General features: G+C 45.6%; 1 protein-coding gene across 1 annotated transcript in view; it reads left to right on the top strand.

The window, feature by feature from the left end:
* SAPCD2 (suppressor APC domain containing 2) overlaps nt 1-22,971 on the top strand; it is a 577,372-nt gene that overhangs the window by 377,327 nt on the left and 177,074 nt on the right. The window contains exon 3 of the mRNA XM_044058792.1: nt 1,190-1,336. Coding sequence (XP_043914727.1) covers nt 1,190-1,336 — 147 coding nt within the window. The remainder of the gene's footprint in view (nt 1-1,189; nt 1,337-22,971) is intronic.

Below are 22,971 nucleotides of genomic sequence, written 5' to 3' on the forward strand. Positions count from 1 at the left end.
TATGCTCACCCTCTTAAGTAGTAAAATGGTGGTTGGTTAGGGACTTTTACTTGCCCAACTCTGGTATGTTCTCGTAACTGAGTGTAGCTAATGCTTCTAAGAAAACTTCAGCACCCACTACAGCCAACATGTGTAGGTTTATCATACTGGCCTCGCAAACTGAGTGTCCCTATTCAGTGCTAGCAAAGGCAGAAGAGCTATCAATAAAGCAAAGGTGCCCAGTGATACTTTCATCCCCAACTTTAAGTAGTACACTTAGAAACTTTTCACTTTGCTAGTCACCTTGAGCAACCACCTTCAAGCTACACTTTGTCCTCCCTCTTCTTAATCTTACCTTTTTCTCCCTTATTGTACCTGCCTAGGTTGAACTTGAAGAGGATACACAAGGATTGGTGTCCTACCCGTTAAAGTATTTTTTTTAAAGTGAGGTAGTGATTTTTAGATGTGCGCTCTTGGAGGTACAGTAAACCTAGTTAACCAGAACTCAAGCAACTGGCAATCTCAAGCAGCCAGCAAAAAAAAATTGAAGAGTGCAGTTTTCATGTGTTGTACTTTTTCACCCTGCAGAAACATACCTTACATTTTTAGTGCTTTAAAAAGGAAGATAGGAATAAATTCCCACTCTTCCCCAACTGGAGAACAAGTCAAACCAGACTATTAGTATAGGTACAGTATTAGTCAGGCCTATTTTTAGTAGTAACTCTCAAGCGAGCACATACCAATCCCCATGGGTGCCGGTTAACTGAGAGTTCACTGTAATCTCTTCTGACAAAGTATTGCTCGGTGCTCCTATAATTTGGACTTTATTATGAATTGTAATAACCTAATATTAATTGCAATTAAGTATACGCTTGAAAAATGTAAAAGCATTTTTCTAAAATTAACATATAGTATATACATGCTTTTCCAATAGCTTATCAGAAATGTATGTTTAAGCTGTTGGTATGAAGGGTCAGATTTAATCATCCAGTGTTTGAGTTTTTGTTTTCTGAAATGTTAATGTTTTTTTTTTTTTTTTTTTTTTTTGTGGACTGTAGTTTCTGTAGTGCTTTGCCAAGGCTTTTCATGTAGGTTATTAGGTTTTATTTTGCTGTTAATATAAGTTAAGTGCAACAGGTCACTGTGTGAACTGAGTCCCTGTAAGCTTAATACATCTGAATACATTCCCTTCTGTGGTGTCTTTCTGTAGCTGAAGAGGATGAAGGAACTGGAGCAGGAAAAGGACTTCTTAGTCCAGGGCCTTGAGCTGGTGGAGTGGTCCCGGAATTGGTACCTACAACAAATCCAGAATGTGCAAGACCAGCAGAAGTATATGGGAAAGAACCCTGCCAAAAAGGTGGGTATCTTGGATTTCTCATTGTGTTTTGGACACCAGTGACAAAGATTTGCTGTGTTTATTGGGGGAGGGGGCATTAGTTAGTTAGCATGTAGATGTCCAGTTGCTTATGACCTTTACAGCACTAAACTTGGATCTTCACTTCAAAGTTGTTTAGCTCTGGTGCTTTTTATGCTTATGTTCTAAGAGCTAGGCTTTGTTCCTTGAAAAACTATCCCAGTTGCAGGTATGATGTACGTTTGTGAGGAGTGGGAGGCATAAATGTAATTCAGGTGATATGCTGTAGTAGCATATAGTCATGGGGAAAATATTCCTGAATATCGCACCTCTCTTTTCCCTTCTTCCTGTCCACCTGCAGAGTTCTGAAACTGTATGCATTTTAAGGAATAGTCAACACTTTTGGACATGTTCACTTTTGTAAGTTTTTGTTTGGTATTTCTAAGTGATACTCACCACGCCAAAACATGTTCAGTACTCTTTCTTTGTTAAAACAGTTTCTTGAATTCTGCTTCACTTGAGTTTGATCTAATTTGTTTCCGATCTCAGTGTTGCTCATTTAAATTTCAAAATTAAAGTGTCTTGTGCATATGTGTTGCTGTTTAAATCAGAGATGACTGACTCTCAATCCTGCCATTTACAAATTTGACTGTTTTATTGGTTAGTGGCTCACTGCCTTGTTTCTTGGTTTGTGCCACCAGCCTGTCAATTACCCTTTTAGGATTTCTTCAATGTTAGATAAGCCATGTTTCTAGCTATTTGGCTGTGCCTTGTCTGGACTGCAAGGGATCTCTGGGCTGGTGTCCTGTTGGTCTGTGGCATTATGTTTGAAGACGGTAAAGTGGTCCAAAGAGTAGGTTTTAGTGGTTTGTATCTTAATATTTCTACCTTTGTGGCTGAGACCTAGATTTTAGTGCCACACGCACATACACACACACACATATATATACATATATATATATATATATATATATATATATATATAAAATATATTTTTTTTAATTGTAGAGTTAAATCCCAGCCATGTATTCATTCTCTCATTCATCCATTTTCTTTCACATGTCTTTGGTAGAATTTTAGGCTGGTCTTTGGACTCTACATCCACAACCTGGGCTTATTTTGCATGTACCTTGAAAAGGAAGTATATTAGTTTGACTGTGTTTAATATGTAATGCGTACAGTGTTTACAGAGGGTAGTATAGATGTGTAATGCAGGTGATGTAAGCAAATTGGGGGTCCTAGCATGGGGGGGGTGATAGCATCTGTAATGGATGGTGCTAAAAGGATCACAGTAGTGCAGATCTAAATGTGATTACATCTGGACTGTTTTGCATTTCCTTTGGTATGTCATTCCATGCTACAGCTGTAGTTTGTAAAAAGCTGTTTGTAGTACAAAGTAACAAGGGGTGTTGCCATAAGGTAGTAACAGAACCATTATTTTGGAGTAAAGTGAATGTGGTGCTTAATAGTCTAATGGAGGGCAGAAGTTGGAGTTTATAAATTCTTCTTCTGGCTTTTTCCCGGTTAGGGGTCGCCACAGCGGATCACCTTGTCCACTCATGATTGGCAGTAGAGTTTTTACAGTGTCGAGTTGCCAGCTCGGCACCCAACCTTCCACAGAAGACACACACACACACACACACACACACACACACACACACACACACACACACACACACACACACACTCACACTTAGGGCCAATTTAGTGTCCAATCCACCTACAGCATGTCTTTGGGATGTGGGAGGAAACCGGAGCACCCGGAGGAAACCCACATGACCACAGGGAGGACATGCAGACTCCACACAGAAGGCACCCCAGCCGAGGATCGAACTGGAGAATCTCTTGCTGAGATGCGACCGTGCTAACTGCTGCACCACCATGGCAAGTTGGAGTTTATAAATAGTTATGGAAAAAAGAAGTGTGGCTGTGGGTATGATAGCAAGTGTTGGCCTTGGTGAGCCGATTACTCTCATTTCCGTTTAGTAAATGATCACTTAAGATCTTGGTAAAACATTAACAGAAAAAACAAATCATATTAACAGTTTTTCATTTGCATACATTATGCATCACTTATATTTTCTTTCCTTGTAACTGTCATCAGTCCAACATTACATAAAATTGCTGAATTCCTGCATTCCCTTAAACTTCACTCCTCCTCCTGAACATTTTTCTACATGTATTCCTTTCCACAATTTCCATTTATTTGTATGTAATTTGCTTTTTTCTTTTTCTAACTATCCGCTTTTCCAGTTCTTTTATCACTTTTGTAATATTCAGTATTTCAAATCAAAGTTGGTTTTAGACTTTGGTATCCATTTTATAGTAATTGCTTTTTTGGCAACCAGCAGAAATAAACTTAAGGCCTTACTATGTCTAGACAATTCAGACTGTGTCACAGCTCAAAAGAATCCTTTTCTGAGTTAAAGCCATTTGCTCACCCAATATTTCTGACAATTGTAAGGAATTTTTAAAATCTGCCAAGTCATTACACTTCAAAACATATGAGCTGATGTTGTCAGTCTTCATTCATACTTGACTGTTGGGTTCGGTTCCGATCCTCGGAGCTGACTGATATTATATCAAGCTCGCGCCAACCAAAAACTCTCTAGCTAAGGCTACCCATACTACCTCTTCCCTTTACTTCAGATCTCGTTTGACGCATAGAAAATTGGACGCGTCAACTTTGCTCTCAGCTAAGTGCTAATTTTTTCATTATAGAAAAGTTTTTTGTCTACCCTCTTCTACTAGTTACTAGTTTTGTTCTTTCTTACTTCCTAAGACTGTCATTCGTGTATGTTATTAACTAGTATCTAAACCACTTTTTCTTGCCTTTTAGGTAGGCTAACTTACCATAGTTGGTATAGGCCCCTTTCCCTCTACCTATGGGTAATACTTGATACCATTGCTGGTATCCTTTGATTTCCCCCCTCTCTTTTTCTTATCCTTTTTGTGGGTATTCTCAAATACCTGTGTGTGTGTGTGTGTGTGTGTGTGTGTGTGTGTGTGTGTGTGTGTGTGTGTGTGTGTGTGTGTGTATGTGTGTGTACTAATTTCCTTGAGTTTTTTTTTTTTTTCTTCTATTTGTGTGCATCTGTGCATGTGCCTTCTTGTGAAAATGGCAGTAAAGTAGAAGGGAACCACAGGGTTCAAACAATGTAGGGACTGCGGCAGAAACATGCCCAGTTCTGATGTACATCTTTCATGTGTTTGTTTGTGTCTCTTACTTTGAGTTACAACCCCCATGTGAACTTCAAGGGTTTCAGTGCTCACACCCTTGCAGAGAGATGGAATAAACTTATTGTAAAAGGTTTACTAAAATGCCCATTCAGCGAAGCTTTCTGAGGCTGAGACATCTAAATCTCTCAGGACAGAGTCTAAGAAAAGAAGCCACTTGGTACCATCATCTCCCAAGGTACACAAGTCTAAGTCTTGGGTTCTGACCCACTCATCGGAACGAAAACCTAAAGTTCAAAAGATTGTACTGACTCCTGCTGTGGCACCGAAACCTGCAAAATTCCCCGTGGTGCCATCTATTGAGGCTACCCAAACTCCTAAGTACCCACCAGGACTTGGATACTTCCCATTTATAGACCCCTTTTTGGGTCTGCAATTAAGCCCATTTGTAGAGATACTGGAATCACCTTCATGTAGATCTATTTGCTCTTCTAGGAGTCTTTCAGAACTGGACATAGATTGGTGGATCAACTCTTGGCAGCCAGAGGTCTTCCATCTCTCCCTCTCACCTCCCTCCCTCCCTCCAGGAGCCAAGGTTTACTCTCCAAGGACTCCCACTTGGCTTCCTCCTTCAACCTCTCTGCAGTTCTTGGAGCCCACGACTTTGTTGTTTCTGGCACTTACTATTTCGGTGCAGATGGTGGATCTCCTCTTGGCACCGGAACAGATTCTTTGGTCTTCGGCTCCTTTGGAGCTGTCGCTCACACAGGACCGTTATTGGGCTGCCGGCTGCGAGATCCCTGGATAGGCTCAGATTCTTTTTCCATGGCACCGTCTATGGTTCTTGGTGGTCTGGCGGATGTTCTTTGTGTTTCACTGTTGCAGTCATTACATTTGGGTAATCTGCTGGCAGGTTAAGTCGGCCTGAATTCCAAAGTCTTGGGTCCTGCGTCAGTTGCTGTCTTCTCTTCCATGACGTCAGGTCGTCAGGGGTATAAATCATGCAGCTGACGCCATTTTTTTCAGTCTTTCCTGCCGCGCTGTGCCCGAAGCAGAAGCATTTCGCAAGTGCCGGTCAGCCGACTACTGAAATATTCGAGTTTGAGTTTCAGAACAGAAGTCTTCACTAAAGCTAAGTATCTCGTTGGGGAAACTTTTTTCTTGCTTTTTTCCGATGTCAGAAAAAGTTAATAATTGTTTTACTTGTGGGAAGCAAATACCTCATAAAGATTTCCATTTATAACTGTATTCCTTGCCTAGGCCCTGATCACAACGTGCCTGGCTGTCGGTTTTGTGCTAGATTTAACCAACGCACTATTAAGCGTCGGTATATTTTTGCATCAAAATATTTTGGAAACAGATTTAACTACCCAGAAATGTCATCTGATAGCAATCTGACTACCAGAGTACATAAAAAACGTAAAGAAAAGGAAAGAGAAAGGCAGACAAGATCCAAAACCGACGACAAAGCTTCTCCTAAGCCAGTCATCGGTTCGCCGGTACTCAGTGAGGTGCTTTCGCAGCCCCTGATACCCACTACCTTCGAGTCGCAGGCCTGTACCGACACCCATGTGGTGTCCGGCATGCCGCAAGATACTCAAGGTATTGGACCGACGGATGAATCTCCCTCAGATGGGTCTGGAGCTGCTGAGCAGGCACTGGCTTCTGAGGGTGTATTCAGACCTCAACATTTATATATCAAACCAACAGCTGCAAAACCAAAGGCAAAGATAACTTCTAAATCTAAAAAAACAACGCCTGAGCCACGTGCACAGGCCTCTATGCCTAAAAAATAGATGATAAAAATGGCTGAAGACCTTATTACCTTGATCAGGGGTACCCGTCCCCCTCCAGATAAGAGGCCTAGGCAAGACACTGATTATGAATCCGCAGATCAGGTTTCTATTTCTTCCGATTCCTCTTCTGATCAGGAATTATCTATACCTCCCTATGAGGATTCTGATGCTGAGGAGTCTATTCCATCTGCATCTCCTCCAGAGGATTATTCATTTGGAGAAACCTTGCATACTTTGAGGGAGCATTTTTACTGGGAGAGTCGAGACTTCTCAGAATAAAAAGAGGCTCAGGGATTTCCTCCTCCTCCCTCAGCATAAGCCTTTAGCCATTCCCCCTGTTTTAGACATTGTGGATGATATGTTTTCGGAGTCTAGCTTGACCCCTGACTCCTTACCTCCGGCTCCCAGCAAGCCTGACAGATATTGCAGGGTCCATGACTCGCATACAATTTTATTTAGAAACCCTGCTGCTGACCCTGAAACTATTTCACAGGGTCCAAAGGGAGTTAAGGCCTCAACAGCAAAAAACCCTACTCCCTCTGACAGAGATTCAAGGGCACTAGACAGATGGGGAAAAAAGGTTTATACATCTGCAACCTTGGCAGTCAGAGCCTTAAACTGTAAATGTCACATGCTTAAGTACCAACATGTTATGGGATTGCTGAAACATAAAATGATGTTGATTTCAGACTGTGCAGAAAATAAAGAATTGCAGGAATTATTGCATGCAGCTGAACAGGTTGGAAAGCATACTTTGCAATGTGGTTTTGATTCCTTAGAGGCCTCTTGCAGGGCCGCAGTTACTGGATCTGTGATTAGGAGGCATGCCTGGTTAAAGGAACAAAATTTGCTTGATCATGTTAAAGCTAAATTGCTAGATGCACCTTTACAGCATGATTCTTTGTTTGGTATTAAGGCAGAGGAGGTTTAAAAGAAAATGGACGACAAAGATGAGTCTATGCAAACTGTTGAAGACTTCTTACAAGTGCAGCCACCAAGATTCAGTAGACACTGGCCTACAAAAAATTGGTCCTTTCCTGTGTCAGAGCAGACGCCCTAAGGGTTCCAGATACCAGGTGCAAGATTCATACAGGTCAAAGCAATGGGGCGCATCTACCTCCAAATCAGGGGGAGATGGCGCCAAACCTACAGAAAACAGCCCCAATGACTTCCCTCTGCCTACACCAAGCACTTATCTTTTAATAGCATGCTTAGGGGGAAAATTGGCACTTTTTGCTCAAAATTGGCAGTTAATAACCCGGGACAAGTGGGTACTAAACATAATATCACAGGGATACACATTCCATTACCACACTGTGCCAATGTCAAACGGCCAGATCTGCCCAAAAATCAATGGGCAGAGGCACAGAAACAGGTTATGTCCCTCATGGATATGGGGGCCATTCAACCAGTACCAGAACAGGAAAAAGGACAAGGTTTTTACTCAAAACTGTTCTTGGTAGCCAGAAAGGACAGAGCCTGGAGGGCCAATACTGGATTTATCAATTTTGAACACATACCTGGACATTCCAAAATACAAAATGCTGACTTTGCAGGAGCTTCTGCCCATGCTGGGCAAGAATGCTTGGCTGGTGACATTAGACCTAAAAGAGGCATACCTGCATGTCCCAATAAGACAATTATGCAGAAGCTACTTCAGATTCAAGGCTGGCTTAATGCATTACCAATTCTCTGCACTGCCCTTTGGCTTATCTACTGTGCCCAGGGTCTTTACAAAGTGCCTGGCACCAGTAATTGCATTTTGCAGACAAAGTAGTATACAAATATATCCTTACTTGGATGACTGTCTCATTCAAGCAGAGAACAAGGACACTCTTCTTCTACACCTGGCATTTGTGAAAAGGCTACTAACATGCCTAGGGTACACTATAAACGAAAAGAAATCACAACTGGTACCCTCTCAAAAGATAACATTCCTGGGTGCAAGCTTGAATACAACTGCCCAGATGGCTTACCTTATGTCGGACAAAGGCAACTGACTACTTACTTCAAACTGATGGCAGCAAAAACCCAGTCTTCTGCAAGACAAATTCTGCAGGCTCTGGGCTTCATGGCATCCTGCATCCTACTAATTCCATATGCAAGACTGCATATGAGGAAACTTCAGTGGTACCTAAAAAGTTTATGGGGTTAACATTCACACAGTCTGGAAACGATGATTCCTCTCATTCCCTGCCTGCAACAGGAGTTCCTATGGTGGGCAAAGGCCTGTTATCAAAACATGGGACAGCCTTTCACTCTACCCCCTACCAGCCAAACCTTAACAACAGACTCCTCAGATTATGCCTGGGGGGCCCACATGGCAGGAAGATGCATTTGTTTTGGTGCCCATATGCCCTGAATGCATCTACATATCAACCAGAAAGAAATGCTAGCTGTTCAAAATGCCCTAACAGCCTTCAAGGACTTACTTCATCCAGGACAACTACTGATAAAGACGCTACTGATAAAGACGGACAACACCACAGTCATGTGGTATATAAACAAGCAAGGGGGCACACACTCGTACCCCCTTTGCAGAATAGCCATGGCACTGTGGTGCACAGCTTTGACCTACCAAATACATCTTCAATCTCAGTTCCTGCCAGGAAAACAAAACACGCTGGCAGACGATTTAAGCAGAAACCTTATGGATCCTCACAAGTGGAAACTAAATCTACAAGTCTTCAGCATGATAAGAGAGAAATGGGGGAGCCCAGACATAGATCTATTTGCCTCTCCTCAAAATTATCAACTGAAAAGATTCTGCACAAGGACTTATCACAGACCAGCATGGAAAGTGGACGCCCTATCCTTCAGTTGGAAAAACCTATCAGTTTACGCCTTTCTTCCTCTGCCTCTTCTACCCAAGGTCCTCCTAAGTCAGACAAGAGAAGCCAAAGATATTAATTGCCCCAGACTGGCCCTGCCAATACTGGTACCCAATCCTAAGAAACTTGTCTCAATACCCAGCTTGGACCTTGCCTCAAACACCACAACTACTGTCCCAGCAAAGCAATCAGATCCTGCACAATCAACTACAGACTCTAAACCTGGCAGCATAGCTAATCAGGTAATCGTACAAACACCTCTCATTAAAGCTGTGATGGATGTCATTTTGGAAGCCAGAAGGCCTAGTACTAGAAAATCTTATGCTGACAAGTGGAAGAGATTCTGTGCTTGGAATCAAGCACAAGGAACTGATACAGCATAACCAAATATTCCTCTGATATTACAGTACTTAACTGAGATGCTGGACAAAGGCCTATCTTTCTCATCAATCAAAATCCATGCCTCTGCCATTTCAACTCATTACAGCACAGAGCCACCAGTCTTTTCTCATCCTTTACTAAAGCAGTATCTTAGAGGAGCCAAAAATTTAAGGCCCCCTAGAAGATCACCATTACCTGCATGGGACCTCAATTATGTGTTAAAAACTCACCCTGCCTCCATTTGAACCAGCTGCTACTGCTGATATAAAGTTCTTATCATGGAAGACAGCTGTGCCACTAGCAATTACTTCAGTAAGAAGAGTTTCAGCGCTACAGGCCCTCATGGCTGTAGAGCATTTTATCATATTTTATCCGGACAGGGTGTCTCTGAGGACAAATCCTACTTTTATGCCTAAGGTGGTTTCCAGTGTGGCTCTTAACCAAACATTTCATCTGCCAACTTTTTATCCAAATCCACAGAACAAAGGGGAGAGAATTCTGCATTCCTTGGACGTTCACAGCTAAGATTCTACTTAAGCAGGACTAAAGCTCCAAGAAAAACTGTGCAATTACTAGTGTCATATGCTGCAGGATCAGAAGGAAAGGCTATTTCAAAGCAGACGATTTCAAGGTGGATAAGCCACTGTATCCGTTTCTGCTATTTACACCATGGTAAACCTGTTCCCAAGGGCATTACGTCTCATTCCACCAGAGCTGCAGCTACTTCAGCAGCCTTTCTCAGAGGAGTACCAACCAAAGACATTCTAGAGGCTGCTACTTGGAGTTCTGTTCACACCTTTACAAAGCATTACCATTTGCCTCTCTAAGTCCAGGGCAGGCTTTGGCCACTGCAGGGCCTTATAGCCGCACCTAATGCTGTTTAGCTCCAGCCTCCCAACCATAGTTTTGGTATTCTACTCAAATGTAATGACTGCAACAGTGAAACACTAAGAACATAGTACAGTTGTGTACACTTACCATAAATGTAGATGTTAGAGTGTATTCACTGTTGTAGTCCAGGTTACCCTCCCGCCATCCCCCTGTCATTTTGAAGTTTCTTTCCTTCACTATCTTCTACAACCTATGTGGTGTATTTGCTTGTAGATGAGTGTAAAGTTTTTATATTGATGCATGTATTTATATGTATATATATATATATATATATATATATATCTATATATAATATATCATATTGCTACCTTTTTGGGGGCAACTGACATCGGGGGCAAGAAAAACGAACGAAAATGGCGTCGGCTGCATGTTTTATACCCCTGACGACCTGACGTCATGGAAGAGAAGACAGCAACTGACGCAGGACCCAAGACTTTGGAATTCAGGCCAACTCTAGGCAACCTGCCAGCAGATTACTGAAATGTAATGACTGCAACAGTGAATACACTCTAACATCTACATTTATGATGTGTACACAACTGTACTTTTGCAAGTCATTTCTCAGCTCCTGCTCTGGGAGCGGCTTGTCTGAATGGGGTGTGAGCCCAGTTCCGAGGTTCTTTCTCTGTTGTGGGCTTCCATCCCTCTTCAGGTGGACCTGCCTTCCAGATTATGGAGAGACCCCTAGCCTCAGCAGCCCAACAGTTGGCACTATCTCTGTTAGTGTCACATTTATGTATCCTGTGGCCGCTTCTGCTACCTCGGGACAGTGGGCACAAGAGCAGCAAGATACCCTGTTGCAGGGTCCCCTGTCTTAGGAGTCCTCCGAGATTGTGCAAGAGGAAGCACTTGGATTCTCCTGAAGAATTACTCACTGAGTATACAGATTTTGATGATGGGGAGAGGTCCCCATGATCAACCCCTGAAGATGTCTCCTTTGGAGACCACCTAGAAATTCTGAAAGAGGGGTGATTGGAAGTCCTCAAACCTATCCACAAGGAATCTGTCTTGCAGGCTTTTCATACCCAGCCATCTACTTTTTGGGTGATCCCTCCCTGCAGATGAACTAATCAAGGTCATCGTGCAGCGTGTGTGGAAGGCTCCTTACACCATAGAGCCAGTCCCTCAGAGACCTGATAAAATTCCCTCACCCCCAGATCATCAGCCCCACTGGTCGAGAGGTCTAGCAGTAGATGCCATGGTGGTGGCGGCAGCAACAAAAAAGGAACTTGCCGAAGCAAGTTCAAGACTCTAGGTTTAGAGGATGGACAGTTGGACGATGGACAGATTTGGGAAGTGGGTCTTTGGTTCATCGACCTTCGTTTTTCAGTCTTTGAATGTCTTGGCACACTTTACCCAACTCTAAAGGGATCTGAAAAATGAGCTCTCAGACCTTAGCAGGAGCAGTCTCTGAGGTCCGGGATAAGGTGGTCACCCAGCTTGCCACCCTAGAGACAAATTTCCAACTCTTCTATGTGGCTTATTGCACATACAACTGGAGGGATGACCAGAGCAGCGGGTGCAGGTGTTCCCATTAGGCGCCATGCCTGGATGCGCTTATGTGATTTTGCAAACCCCTTTAAGTCTTCCTTTTGTCAATGCTCCAGTGGACGTTACTTTGTTGTTTGGCCTAAAAGGCGGAGAGACATTAGCCATGTGTGAGAAGAACGGAAAGACCCTTTCTGCTATGGGTGTGTGTTTTTCCACTCTTCAGCGACCTTACTCCAGGAATCGGGGGGGGGGGTGGTTCAGGAAGATCTAAGGGCCTTTTCAGGACACATGGCGAGTATTCCCCCCAGGGAAGAGGGGAAAACACTTCAAGAAGATTCCCCTCCCGTGGCAGAGGGGGCCTGCATAACCAGGGTGCCAGAGATTCCTTCTCTGGACAACCCTACCAGTGCTGAGCGGCAGCTAGATTGCTTACCTCTGAAAGCAGTCAGGGGAAGATTTCCTGCACCAATCAGCCTGGCTCGCAGTAACATTGGATTCCTGGGTGCGGATGTTAATTGCCAGAAGTTACCACATTTCCTTCACTCTTTGCCCCATACCACAAAAGCGAATCCCCAGCATTCCACCCAGTCAGAGGGATATAGCAGCACTAGAAATTCGAAAGCTGATAGTAGAGTCAGACAGTCCCTCAGACCAGATATGATCCGGATTTTACTCAAGATTCTTTTTAGTGCCAAAAAGGACAGGGGACTGGAGGCCAGTCTTAGACCTTAGTATTTTAAACAGGTTTGTATAACAAAGTTCCAGATGGTCACGATTCAGTCTATCCTTCCTTTTCTGGAGAAAGACAATTGGATGTGCTCTATAGATCTTCAGGATGCACATCACCACATAAAGATGGACAAATGCTCCAAAGGATTTCTCTGCTTCCATTTAGGAGCCAATTTCGAGCACTGCCCTTTGGTCTTACCACAGCCCCTAGGTTGTTCACCAAATGCATGGCAGTTGTAGCAGCTCACTTAAGGCTACAGGGATTCCGGGTGTTTTCATATTTAGATGATTGGCTCCTCACCGCCCCTGCCAGGCATCTGCTGCTTTACACCTTGGACTATGTTCTACACCTCACCGAGTCCTTAGGCATTTCAATAAACAGAAATATCTCTACTATCTCCCACACAGGGCATAGAATTCATCACAGACTGGTAAAGTTAAGAGTGCAGCTGCAAGTGATGCTGTCTCAAGACAAGGTTCCATCTTGCCTAGTCTTTCAACTTCTTGGATCCATGGCAGCAACAGTCACTTTAGTTCCCTCTGGCAAGGTACCACATGAGGCTACTTCAGTGTCTCCTGACATCACAATGGTCACAGTAAACTCACCCAATGTCTCATCTAGTCCTCATAGCAAACCTTTGCAGACCAGATTTACTTTGGTGGTTGAAGCCAGAAGAGAACTTATGGAGTCGCCCCTTCTGCCCAAGGCCATGGTGACCACAGATGCCTCCCTGGTAGGGTGTGGGGGGCATTTTCAGGGAAAGACAGTCCAAGGTACTTGGTCCCCTCAAGAGGCCAATTCACATATCAATGTCGTAGAACTGAGGACTGTGCTTTTAGTGCTTTAGGCATTCCAATCTGCCCTTCCTTCAGGGACAATTGCAGTCCAGTCAGACAACATGTCAGTGGTCTGGTACATCAACAGGGGGGGGGCCAGGACCTATCCTCTGTCAGGAAGCCCTAAGAGTTTGGTAATCGGCAATCGCTTCCAACCACTTTCTCATAGCAACGCACATCCCTGGGATCTCCAATGTAATTGCAGACAAACTTAGCAGATGTATTCTCCTGCTTCATGAGTGGTCTCTCAATCACGATGTAGTGATGATCATTCGTCGATGGTGTCAGCCTTGCTGCAACCTTTTCGCCTCTCCCAAAAACCACAAATGCAGCAGCTACTTTGCCCTAGCCCTCCCTTGAGGGTGTCCCTGACAGATGCTCTTCTCTGTGATTGGCCCCAGGACTTCTATATGCCTTTCCTCCATTCCGTCTAATTCCCTAATTTCTGAGGAAAACCCAACAGTTGAGAAGCAAAATGATTCTCATTGCACCTTACTGGCCCTGTCAAGTCTGGTTCCCCTTTTTCTGGCCTCACCTAGCTCACTGCCCATGGACTCTGGATCCAACTCCAGATGTTCTTCGTATTTCGCTGTTGCAGTCATCACACTTGGGTTATCTGCCTGCAGGTAGCCCTCAGTTGGTCCGAATACCAGAGACTTAGTGTTTCTGCATCAGATGCTGTCGCTCCAGCACTGACATCAGGTCGTCAGGGGTATAAAAACAGGCAGCAGACACCATTACATCTGTCTTTTTTGCCGAGGAGCCTGAAGCAGTTTGCAAGTGACGATTGGCCGCTACCTGAATTTTCGTTTACGAATTGAATAATCCTTAAGTCTTCTAAAGCTAAGTACCCCATTGGGGATCCTTTTTTCTTGCTCTGTCTGAGGTCAGAAAAAGTCAACAATTGTCTTGCCTGTGGAAAGCAAATACCTCGGATTTTCATTCTTGCTGTGTCACGTGTTTAGGCCCAGACCACGACTTATCTCGCTATTAGTTTTGTGCCTTGTTTAACGTGCGAACCATTTGTCATCAGGCTCTTTGTCGCTAAATTCTTTTGCTCTTGATCTTTGTATTCTGAAATGGCTTCAGTAAGCCATCCGACTACCGATATTCTGAAAAAAGTAAGGATAAAGTCAGAGACCGCATAGGTCCAAAGCTGCCGACGCTTCCTTTAAGCTAGTCGCCTGCCCGCTGGTACTCAGTGAAGCGCTTTTGCAGCCCCTGATGCCCCCTTCATTGGATTCTCAGGCCTCTACCGAGACCAATTTGGAGTCTGGTGTGCCGCGAGACTCTTCTTCGACTCTGGAACCTGCAGACGTCTCTGCCTTGGATGGGTCTGGAGCTGCTGTGCAGGCACTGGCTTCTGAGGCAGTTCTTTGCTCAACCAATGTTTGACTCAACGCATGCACCTGCTCCCATGCCACAAAAACAAATGCTAAGAATGGCAGAAGACCTTATTATGCTGATTAGAGCAAGTCAGTCTTCCCCTGGTAAGAGAAAGAGGCCAGCCCCCTACAGCTTCTACAGACCAGGAGTCCGATGACTCTGAGATTTCTGATTATGAAGACATGCCCTTATCTGCTTATGAGGATTCAGATGCAGAGGAATCCATTCCCTCTACCTCTCCTCCAGAGGATTTTTCTTTTGGTGAAACCTTGCATACCTTAAGAGAGCATTTCCAATGGGAATGCCAAGATTATCCTCAGTCCAAAAAGAGACTCTGAGAATTCCTAGAGTTGCCTCAGCAAAGGACTTTAGCAGTAACCCCTGTTGTGGATGATGATGTTTTTATAGAAACCAGTCTTATTCCTGACACTTTACCTCCTGCCCCTAGGAAACCAGACAGGTACTAGAGAGTACCTGACACTCAACAAATTTCTTTTCAAGAATCCTACTGTTGACCCAGACATCATTTCCCAGGGTCCTAAAGGTATCACGGCTACTACAGCCAAGAATCCCACCCCTTTGGACAAGGGATTCCAGAGATTGAGACAGATGGGGTAAGAAGGTATATACATCTGCAACTCTTGCTATTAGGGCATTGAGTTGTCCGTTTCACATGCTGAAGCACCACCAGCAGCATATTCTGGAACTTATTAAACAAAAAGTGGCAACCTTTACAGACTGTGCAGAAAATAAAGAATTGCAGGAGCTTATGCACTCTGCAAGCCAAGTCAGTAAGCATACTTTGCAGTGTGGCTTTGACACCCTAGAAGCATCTTGCTGGGCAGCAGTCACTGCATCTGTACTGAGAAGACATGCTTTGCTCAAGGAGCAGACCTTGCCAGACCATGTCAAATCAAAGTTACTAGACACTCCTTTGAACAAGGGCAGTTTGTTTGGCACCAAAGCAGAAGAGGTTCTTAAAAAGATGGAAGAAAAAGCCAGGTCTATGCAGACTGTTAAAGAATTCTTACGAGTGCAACCCCCTAGATTGATCAAACCAGACCCAGGGGAAACGGACCACCCAGACTATAGTCTCAGGGTATGCAGAGATTTAAGCAATGGAGTGTCCCCACCCCTAAAGCAGGGAGTGGTAAACCATCTCCTTACGGAAAAAACTCACAATGGCTTCTTTACTCCACTCCCCCAGCCCTGCCCAATTGCATGTGCCCCTAGGAGGAAAACTTGCCCTTCATGCAAAAAATTAGATGTCCATCACACAGAACTGGTGGGTCCTCAACATTGTATCCCAGGGTTACAAATTTTATTTCCATTCACTGCCAACCCCAGGCGGGTTTCCAGACCTTCATCCAAACCAGTGGGCAGAGGCTCAAAGCCAAGTAGCTTCCCTGCTCATTATCAGAGCTATTCAGCTGGTTCCAGTAGAACAGAGGGGTCAAGGATTCTACTCCAGACTCTTCCTGGTACTCAGGAAAGAGGGCTCTTGGCACCCAATCATGGATCTTTCATTTCTCAACACCTCCCTGGTGGTACCAAAGTTCAAAATGCTTACTCTGCAACAGCTTCTTCCTATGCTAGCCAAGGATGCCTGGTTAATCACCCTAGACTTAAAAGAAGCCTATCTGCACATTCCCATAAGGGAGTCATGCCGGAAGTATCTACGTTTCAGGGCAGGATCTATGCATTATCAGATGTTATGTGATCCTATCTCGTCTACGTTCTGACTGATGGGTTCGGAGCCGATCCCTCGGCTCCGACTCTGCACGCTTATGCCAAAGAGCGAAGTCTCTTATTGGCTGAGCTTACTATATCCCAGGATGCACCACTACCAATCCCCCAGATCTCGTTTGCCGCTAACTAGCAAAGACGTGGTCTCGAGCTGGCTGAGCTAAGTAGTGTTTTCACTAACTTTTTCTGTCAGGAATTTGCTATTTCTATAACAAAAAGCTGTTTTAACAGCTACTCTGTACTTTTGTGTGTGACTGGAGATTTTTTTGTGGAAAATTTGTGTGTGATTGGGTGTTTGTTCTGACTACAGGCCCCCCTTGATCTGTAGGGCCTTTCCCTGTCAGTCAATCCCTTTCAAACCCATAGGGGTTTTAGGATCCCCTTGAGTTTTCTCTGTTGTTATCGGGCTGTCAATCTTAACCGGCAACCGTAAACTAATCTTTGTAGTGTCAGTCAATTTAGAAAGACTATACAGAATAGTGGGGGTTTTCTGTGAGAGAGTTACTGAATTGTTGTTATAATGTCTCAGGCTCCTAGGCCTTCGGGCTTTAAGAAGTGCACCAAGTGCAGTTTTAAAATGTCTATCACGGATGACCACTCTCTCTCTGTATATTGTTTGGACGCCAAACATTTGCAGGAGTCCTGCAGCGTGTGTCACGCTTTTTCCTCGAGGGTCCTCCAAGAGAGGAAAAATAAACTTATTTTGAAAGGCCTTATAAAACCCTCTTTTGAAGAAGCTTTAGCGTCCTCTCCTTCTCCTGCTAAAAAGAAAAGGGCGTCGGCTCCGACCAGTCCGTCGGACCCGGCTGCCAAAAGACATAGGCAGGCTTCTCCTTCGGCTCCAAGGACTTGGGCCGAGGGCGACGGTCTGCCTCGATGCCTCCAGTCTCGACTCCTCTGGCTTCGGGCCGATGGCTGGGGCATCGAGGCGAGTCACCTTCATCGGCTCCACTGATCTCGGAGCCGATGAAGGTTGTCCCTCAGACACTTCCTCCTCGGCGCCAAGTCCTCCTCGGCACCGATGGAAACTGGTTTGTGCATTCCTTCGGCGCCGATAGTTATCGAATCGCCTCGGAGCCGGTCCCCTAGTCCCTTGGGGCCGTTGGAGAGGCCTACTCGAACCCGTTCGGTCTCCTCTAGGTCATCGAGGATGTCAGATTCGGACATAGACAGGGTGCTCCAAAGACTGTTCCAGTCCCCAGTCTTTCAAAAATTTGTTTCGGCTCCAACCCAACTGGCTTCGGAGCAGATAGCACACTCCATTGCCATTCCTCCTCCGACCGCTTCGGCTCCATCGGAGCAGGTGCTGATGGAGCCAGTGGAGATCCTAGGGTCGGCTCCGACCCTTCAACCCCGGCCTTCGGGTCCGAGTTTAGCACGCGGACTTCTTCGGCCGGACCCGGGGGTGACGTTTCGGGACCAATGCTGTCGGTTCCGAGCCTCCCTCTCGGTGCTTCGGCTGTGGGACTTCCGTCTGCTATCATGGCTCCGGCTTTCAGAGCTATGAGGAGTGCCTTGGCCAAGTCTTCTTTGGCCATCTCTACGGCTTTACCGGCACCTTCCCTGGGCATGGAGACTGGGTCTTTGGCAGTTCCCCTGTCTCTAGGCAGCGGAGCCCCGGGGCCTGAGGTTACCCCCACTGGGGGTTCCCCTCCTCCTGAGGGTTCTTCGGAGTTGTCTTCAGAGGAGCCCCCAAGGAAGAGATCGTGCAAGAGGAAGCACGTGGACTCCCCCGAGTCTCTTACATCGGACACTGATCTTGATGATGCGGAGGGTCCCCAAAGTCGTCCTCGGATGATGTCTCATTTGCAGACATTCTAGAGATCCTTAAGCAACGAGGCGGCTGGATTTCCAAGCCCCCCTCCGCTGATGAGTCAGTGCTTCTCAAGGCCTTTGGGGCTCAGCCCTCCGCCTCCTGGGTGTCTCCGCCCTTCGACGAGCTCCTGGATTTGGTTTGTCAGAGGGCGTGGGAACACCCAGATACTGTGGAACCAGTGCCTTCTCGCCCTAATAAATTTTTGTCTGCCCCACCGAGAAGGAGTTCTTGACGAAAGGCGTGGCTGTAGATGCCATGGTGGTGGCATCTGCTACACAACAGGACGTGGCAGAGGCTTCAACGTCTGTCCATTCTCCTAATAAGGAGTCTAGGAGCATGGAACGGTACGGGAAGCGCACCCTGACTTCAGCAGCCTTTACTCTAAGGTCCCTGAATTATTTGGCACATTTCACCAGACTACAGAGGGATCTGGTCAAGGAGCTCTCAGACTCCCTCTCAGGTAACCTACCTGAGCAGCTAGCCCAGTCGGTTAGCTCTGTTGGCTATCCTTACCTCGATTTCTAACTCGTCCATGAGGCTCATTTCATATGCGGCTGAAGGGGCGGGCAGAGCAGCAGGCACAGGCGTGGCTCTACGGAGACGAGCCTGGCTCCGTTTATGTCATTTTGCGGAGGCCTTCAAGTCTTCCTTTGCCGATGCTCCCTTTGATGGGTCCTCTTTGTTTGGACCCAAGGTAAAAGACACTCTTACCCGCTGTGAGCAAGAGGGAAAGACTTTATCTGCCGTAGGAAGCATGTTATTCCACTCCCTTTCGGCCTTATCCCAAGGCTAAAAGAGGAGGGAAGATGTGGTTCCGCAAATCACAGAAATTCTTTCCCCAACAGCAGGAAGATTCCCCTTCCAGAGGCAGAGGTCGGGGAAATTATTCTGGGAGACGCCAGAGGCCCCCGCAACAATGGAGACCGCGAGTCCTTTCGTGGCTCTTCAGCCTCCCACACTCCATGAGGGATTGCCCGGCTGTGCTGCTCCGGAGCCAGTCGGGTGCCGTTTTGCCAAGCACCTAAAAGCCTGGGAGTTTATTACTCAGGACAGATGGGTGCTTCGGATAATTGCCGGAGGTTACACCATTCCCTTCACACACTCACCCCCACCGTCCAAAAAAATCCCGGACCCACCACCCAGTCAAAGGGAAATTGCAGCCGTAGAAGCTTCAAAGCTGCTGGAAAAAGGAGTCATCCAACGGGTCCCCACAGACCAGATCGGATCCGGAAACTACTCAAGGTTCTTTTTAGTGCCAAAAAAGACAGGGGACCTGAGACCCATTTTGGATCTCAGCAAACTAAACCAATCCGTCATGAAGTCCAAATTCCGAATGGTCACTTTACAATCCATTCTCCCATTGTTGGAGAAAGATGTTTGGATGTGCTCCATAGATCTCAAGGCCGCCTATTATCACATACCGATACATCAGGCATCCAGGAGGTATCTGCGCTTCAGCCTGGGAGACAGTCACTTCCAATTTTGTGCTCTGCCCTTTGGTCTCACCACAGCCCCCAGGGTGTTCACCAAGTGTTTGGCAGTAGTGACTGCTCACCTGAGGAGTCTCGGATTCCAAGTGTTTCCCTATCTGGACGACTGGCTCCTGACTGCCACCACCAGGCATCTACTACTAGAGAACCTACAAGCCACCATCTCCCTGGGTGCTTACCTGGGAATTACATTCAACTGGTCAAAGTCTGTCTTGCTGCCTTCTCAGCGCATAAGATTCATAGGAGCAGAGATAGACTCAAAATTGATGCGAGTTTCCTACCGAAAGGATACAAACATTACAAGGTCAAGTCCGAGCCCTGCTTCTAAGATCCAAAGCCCCAGCCAGGTTGGTCCTGCAACTTTTAGGTTCAATGTCTGCCACGGTTCTCCTAGTTCCCCTGGCAAGATTGCACATGAGGATTCTTCAGTGGCTGTTATCGACACAATGGTCCTTTCAGGATCTCCCCCTCAATCATCACATACTGATTACAGAAACGTGCAAACGGGGCCTCCGCTGGTGGCTTCCAATCTGAATCAGGGAATACCTTTTGTTATGCCCCCTCCGGTAGCCACCTTGACAACGGATGCCTCCCAGACGGGGTGGGGGGGGCATTGTCTGGGCAGGTCAGTTCAGGGATCTTGGCTTCCAAACGAAACCTTTCTCCATATCAATGTGTTGGAAATGAGGGCTGTACTTCTGTCCCTACAAGCCCTCCACAACTTTCTCCCTCAAGGCATTATCGCTATCCACACAGACAACATGTCGGTGGTCTGGTATCTAAACAAACAAGGAGGGACCAGATCCTACCCCCTTTGCAGAGAGGCCATGAGGGTGTGGGAATGGGCAGTGGCTACCAACCGCTTCCTGCTAGCGACCCACATTCCAGGAAATCCAATGTATTGGCAGACAGACTGAGCAGGACTATTCTTTCTCCTCACGAGTGGTCCCTGAACGAAGCTGTAGCAGCTCAGGTTTTCAAAAGATGGGGGACTCCGTGCTGCGACCTGTTTGCAACACCACAAAACACAAAGTGCAAAAGGTTCTTTTCCTTGACCCAGCGTCAGGGAAGCAGCTACGGATGCTCTAGTCCAACCTTGGCCAACAGGACTGCTTTACGCTTTTCCTCCGGTTCCACTCCTTCCCAAACTTATCCAGAAAGCTTCCCAATTGGGGTCCACAATGATTCTAATTGCTCCGTACTGGCCTCGTCAGGTATGGTTCCCCTACCTACAGAAATATGCTCTGGACGGTCCTTGGTTTTTGGATCTAACTCCGGACCTTCTGGTTCATCAATCGGGACAACAGCACCAGTCCCTTCACACTTTGAAGCTAGCAGCTTGGCACCTTCACTTCCGACTTTAGTCAGAAATCACACCTTGGACCCTGAAGTTGTTCACATTTTATCTTCAGCCCACAAACCCACCACTAAGAAATTGTATCACAATAAGTGGAAGAGGTTTGCTATCTGGGCTCAACTCAGGGGTTTAGACCCTATTACTGCCCCGATACCAGACGTCTTGAAATTTTTAACATCCTTGTTTAATCAAGGATCTTCAGTCTCTACTATTAAGGTCCAACTAGCAGCTATCTCCAAATTTCACGAGTCCATAGACCCTCCGTTGATGAGTAGCAGATTATGTAAAACTTTCTTAAAAGGTGCTGTGCTTTTAAGACCCCCAGTTTTTCATCCTGCGCCTCCGTGGGATCTTGATTTGGTACTTAGTGCCTTAACATCTCCCCCTTTTGAACCGGCTGCTACATGTGAGTTGAAATATCTGTCTTGGAAAACTGCCTTCTTAATTGCAATTACCTCTGCAAGAAGAGTTTCAGAACTTCAAGCCCTATCTATCAAACCACCGTACTTGATTTTTCACAAGGATAGAGTATCACTTAAGCCTAGTCCATCCTTTGTTCCAAAAGTTTGTTCTAATCTCTGTCTCCAACAATCTCTAGAGCTACCAGTTTTCTTATCAAAATTTTCAAACAAAGCGGAATACACCTTGCATAAGTTGGATGTTCACAGGCAATTGCGCTTCTATCTAGACAGGACTCAACAGATTCGAAAAACAGACCAATTGTTTGTGTCCTTTTCAGATAATAAACTGGGCAAAACCATCACAAAAGCTACTATTGCCAAATGGATTAGAGATTGCATAACTCAGGCTTATTCCTCTTCAAATAAGCAACTTACAACATCTGTCAAAGCTCACTCTACTAGAGCTATGGCTACCTCTATTGCTTTTCATTCCAAGCTCGCTATTTCTGAGATTTGTGCTGCGGCTACTTGGTCCAACCGCACACTTTCATTTCCCACTATAAATTGGATGTGGCATCTAAAGGGTGAGCATCATTTGGTTCCACGGTACTCAGGAGTGTTTTCCAGTGAGCCACCCAGGATTCAGGTGCTAGGGGCTGTCCCATCAGTCAGAATGTAGGCGAGATAGGATCACATAACATCTTTTAGTTATGTACTCACCATAACTTCAGATGTTTGGGATCCATCTGCTACATTCCTATCCACCCTCCTTCCCCTACCTTGGAGATCAGAGGAGATTGAACGGTTTTGAGTTCTACTGTTTTTATCTTGTTTCATCTGACGATGTTATATAAGCAGTGCGTGCATGTGTGCATGTATGCGGACAAACTAGATCTGGGGGATTGGTAGTGGTGCATCCTGGGATATAGTAAGCTCAGCCAATAAGAGACTTCGCTCTTTGGCATAAGCGTGCCGAGTCGGAGCCGAGGGATCGGCTCCGAACCCATCAGTCAGAATGTAGGCAAGATGGATCCCAAACATCTGAAGTTATGGTGAGTACATAACTAAAAGTTCTCTGCACTTCTCTTTGGCTTATCTACTGCACCCAGAGTTTTCACAAAATGCCTGGCTCCAGCCATTGCATACTGCAGGCAGAGAAATATCCAAATTTTCCCATACTTAGACTGCATGATTCAGGCTGACAGGAATTGCTGTTGCAGCACCTGACATTTGTGAAACACCTTCTCACTTCCTTGGGGTACACCATCAATGAAAAGAAATCAAAACTGGTACCCAGTCAAAAGATTGT

Source organism: Protopterus annectens, chromosome 16.part0, assembly GCF_019279795.1.
Source record: "Protopterus annectens isolate FY-2018-M chromosome 16.part0, PAN1.0, whole genome shotgun sequence".
Lineage (NCBI taxonomy): Eukaryota > Metazoa > Chordata > Ceratodontiformes > Protopteridae > Protopterus > Protopterus annectens.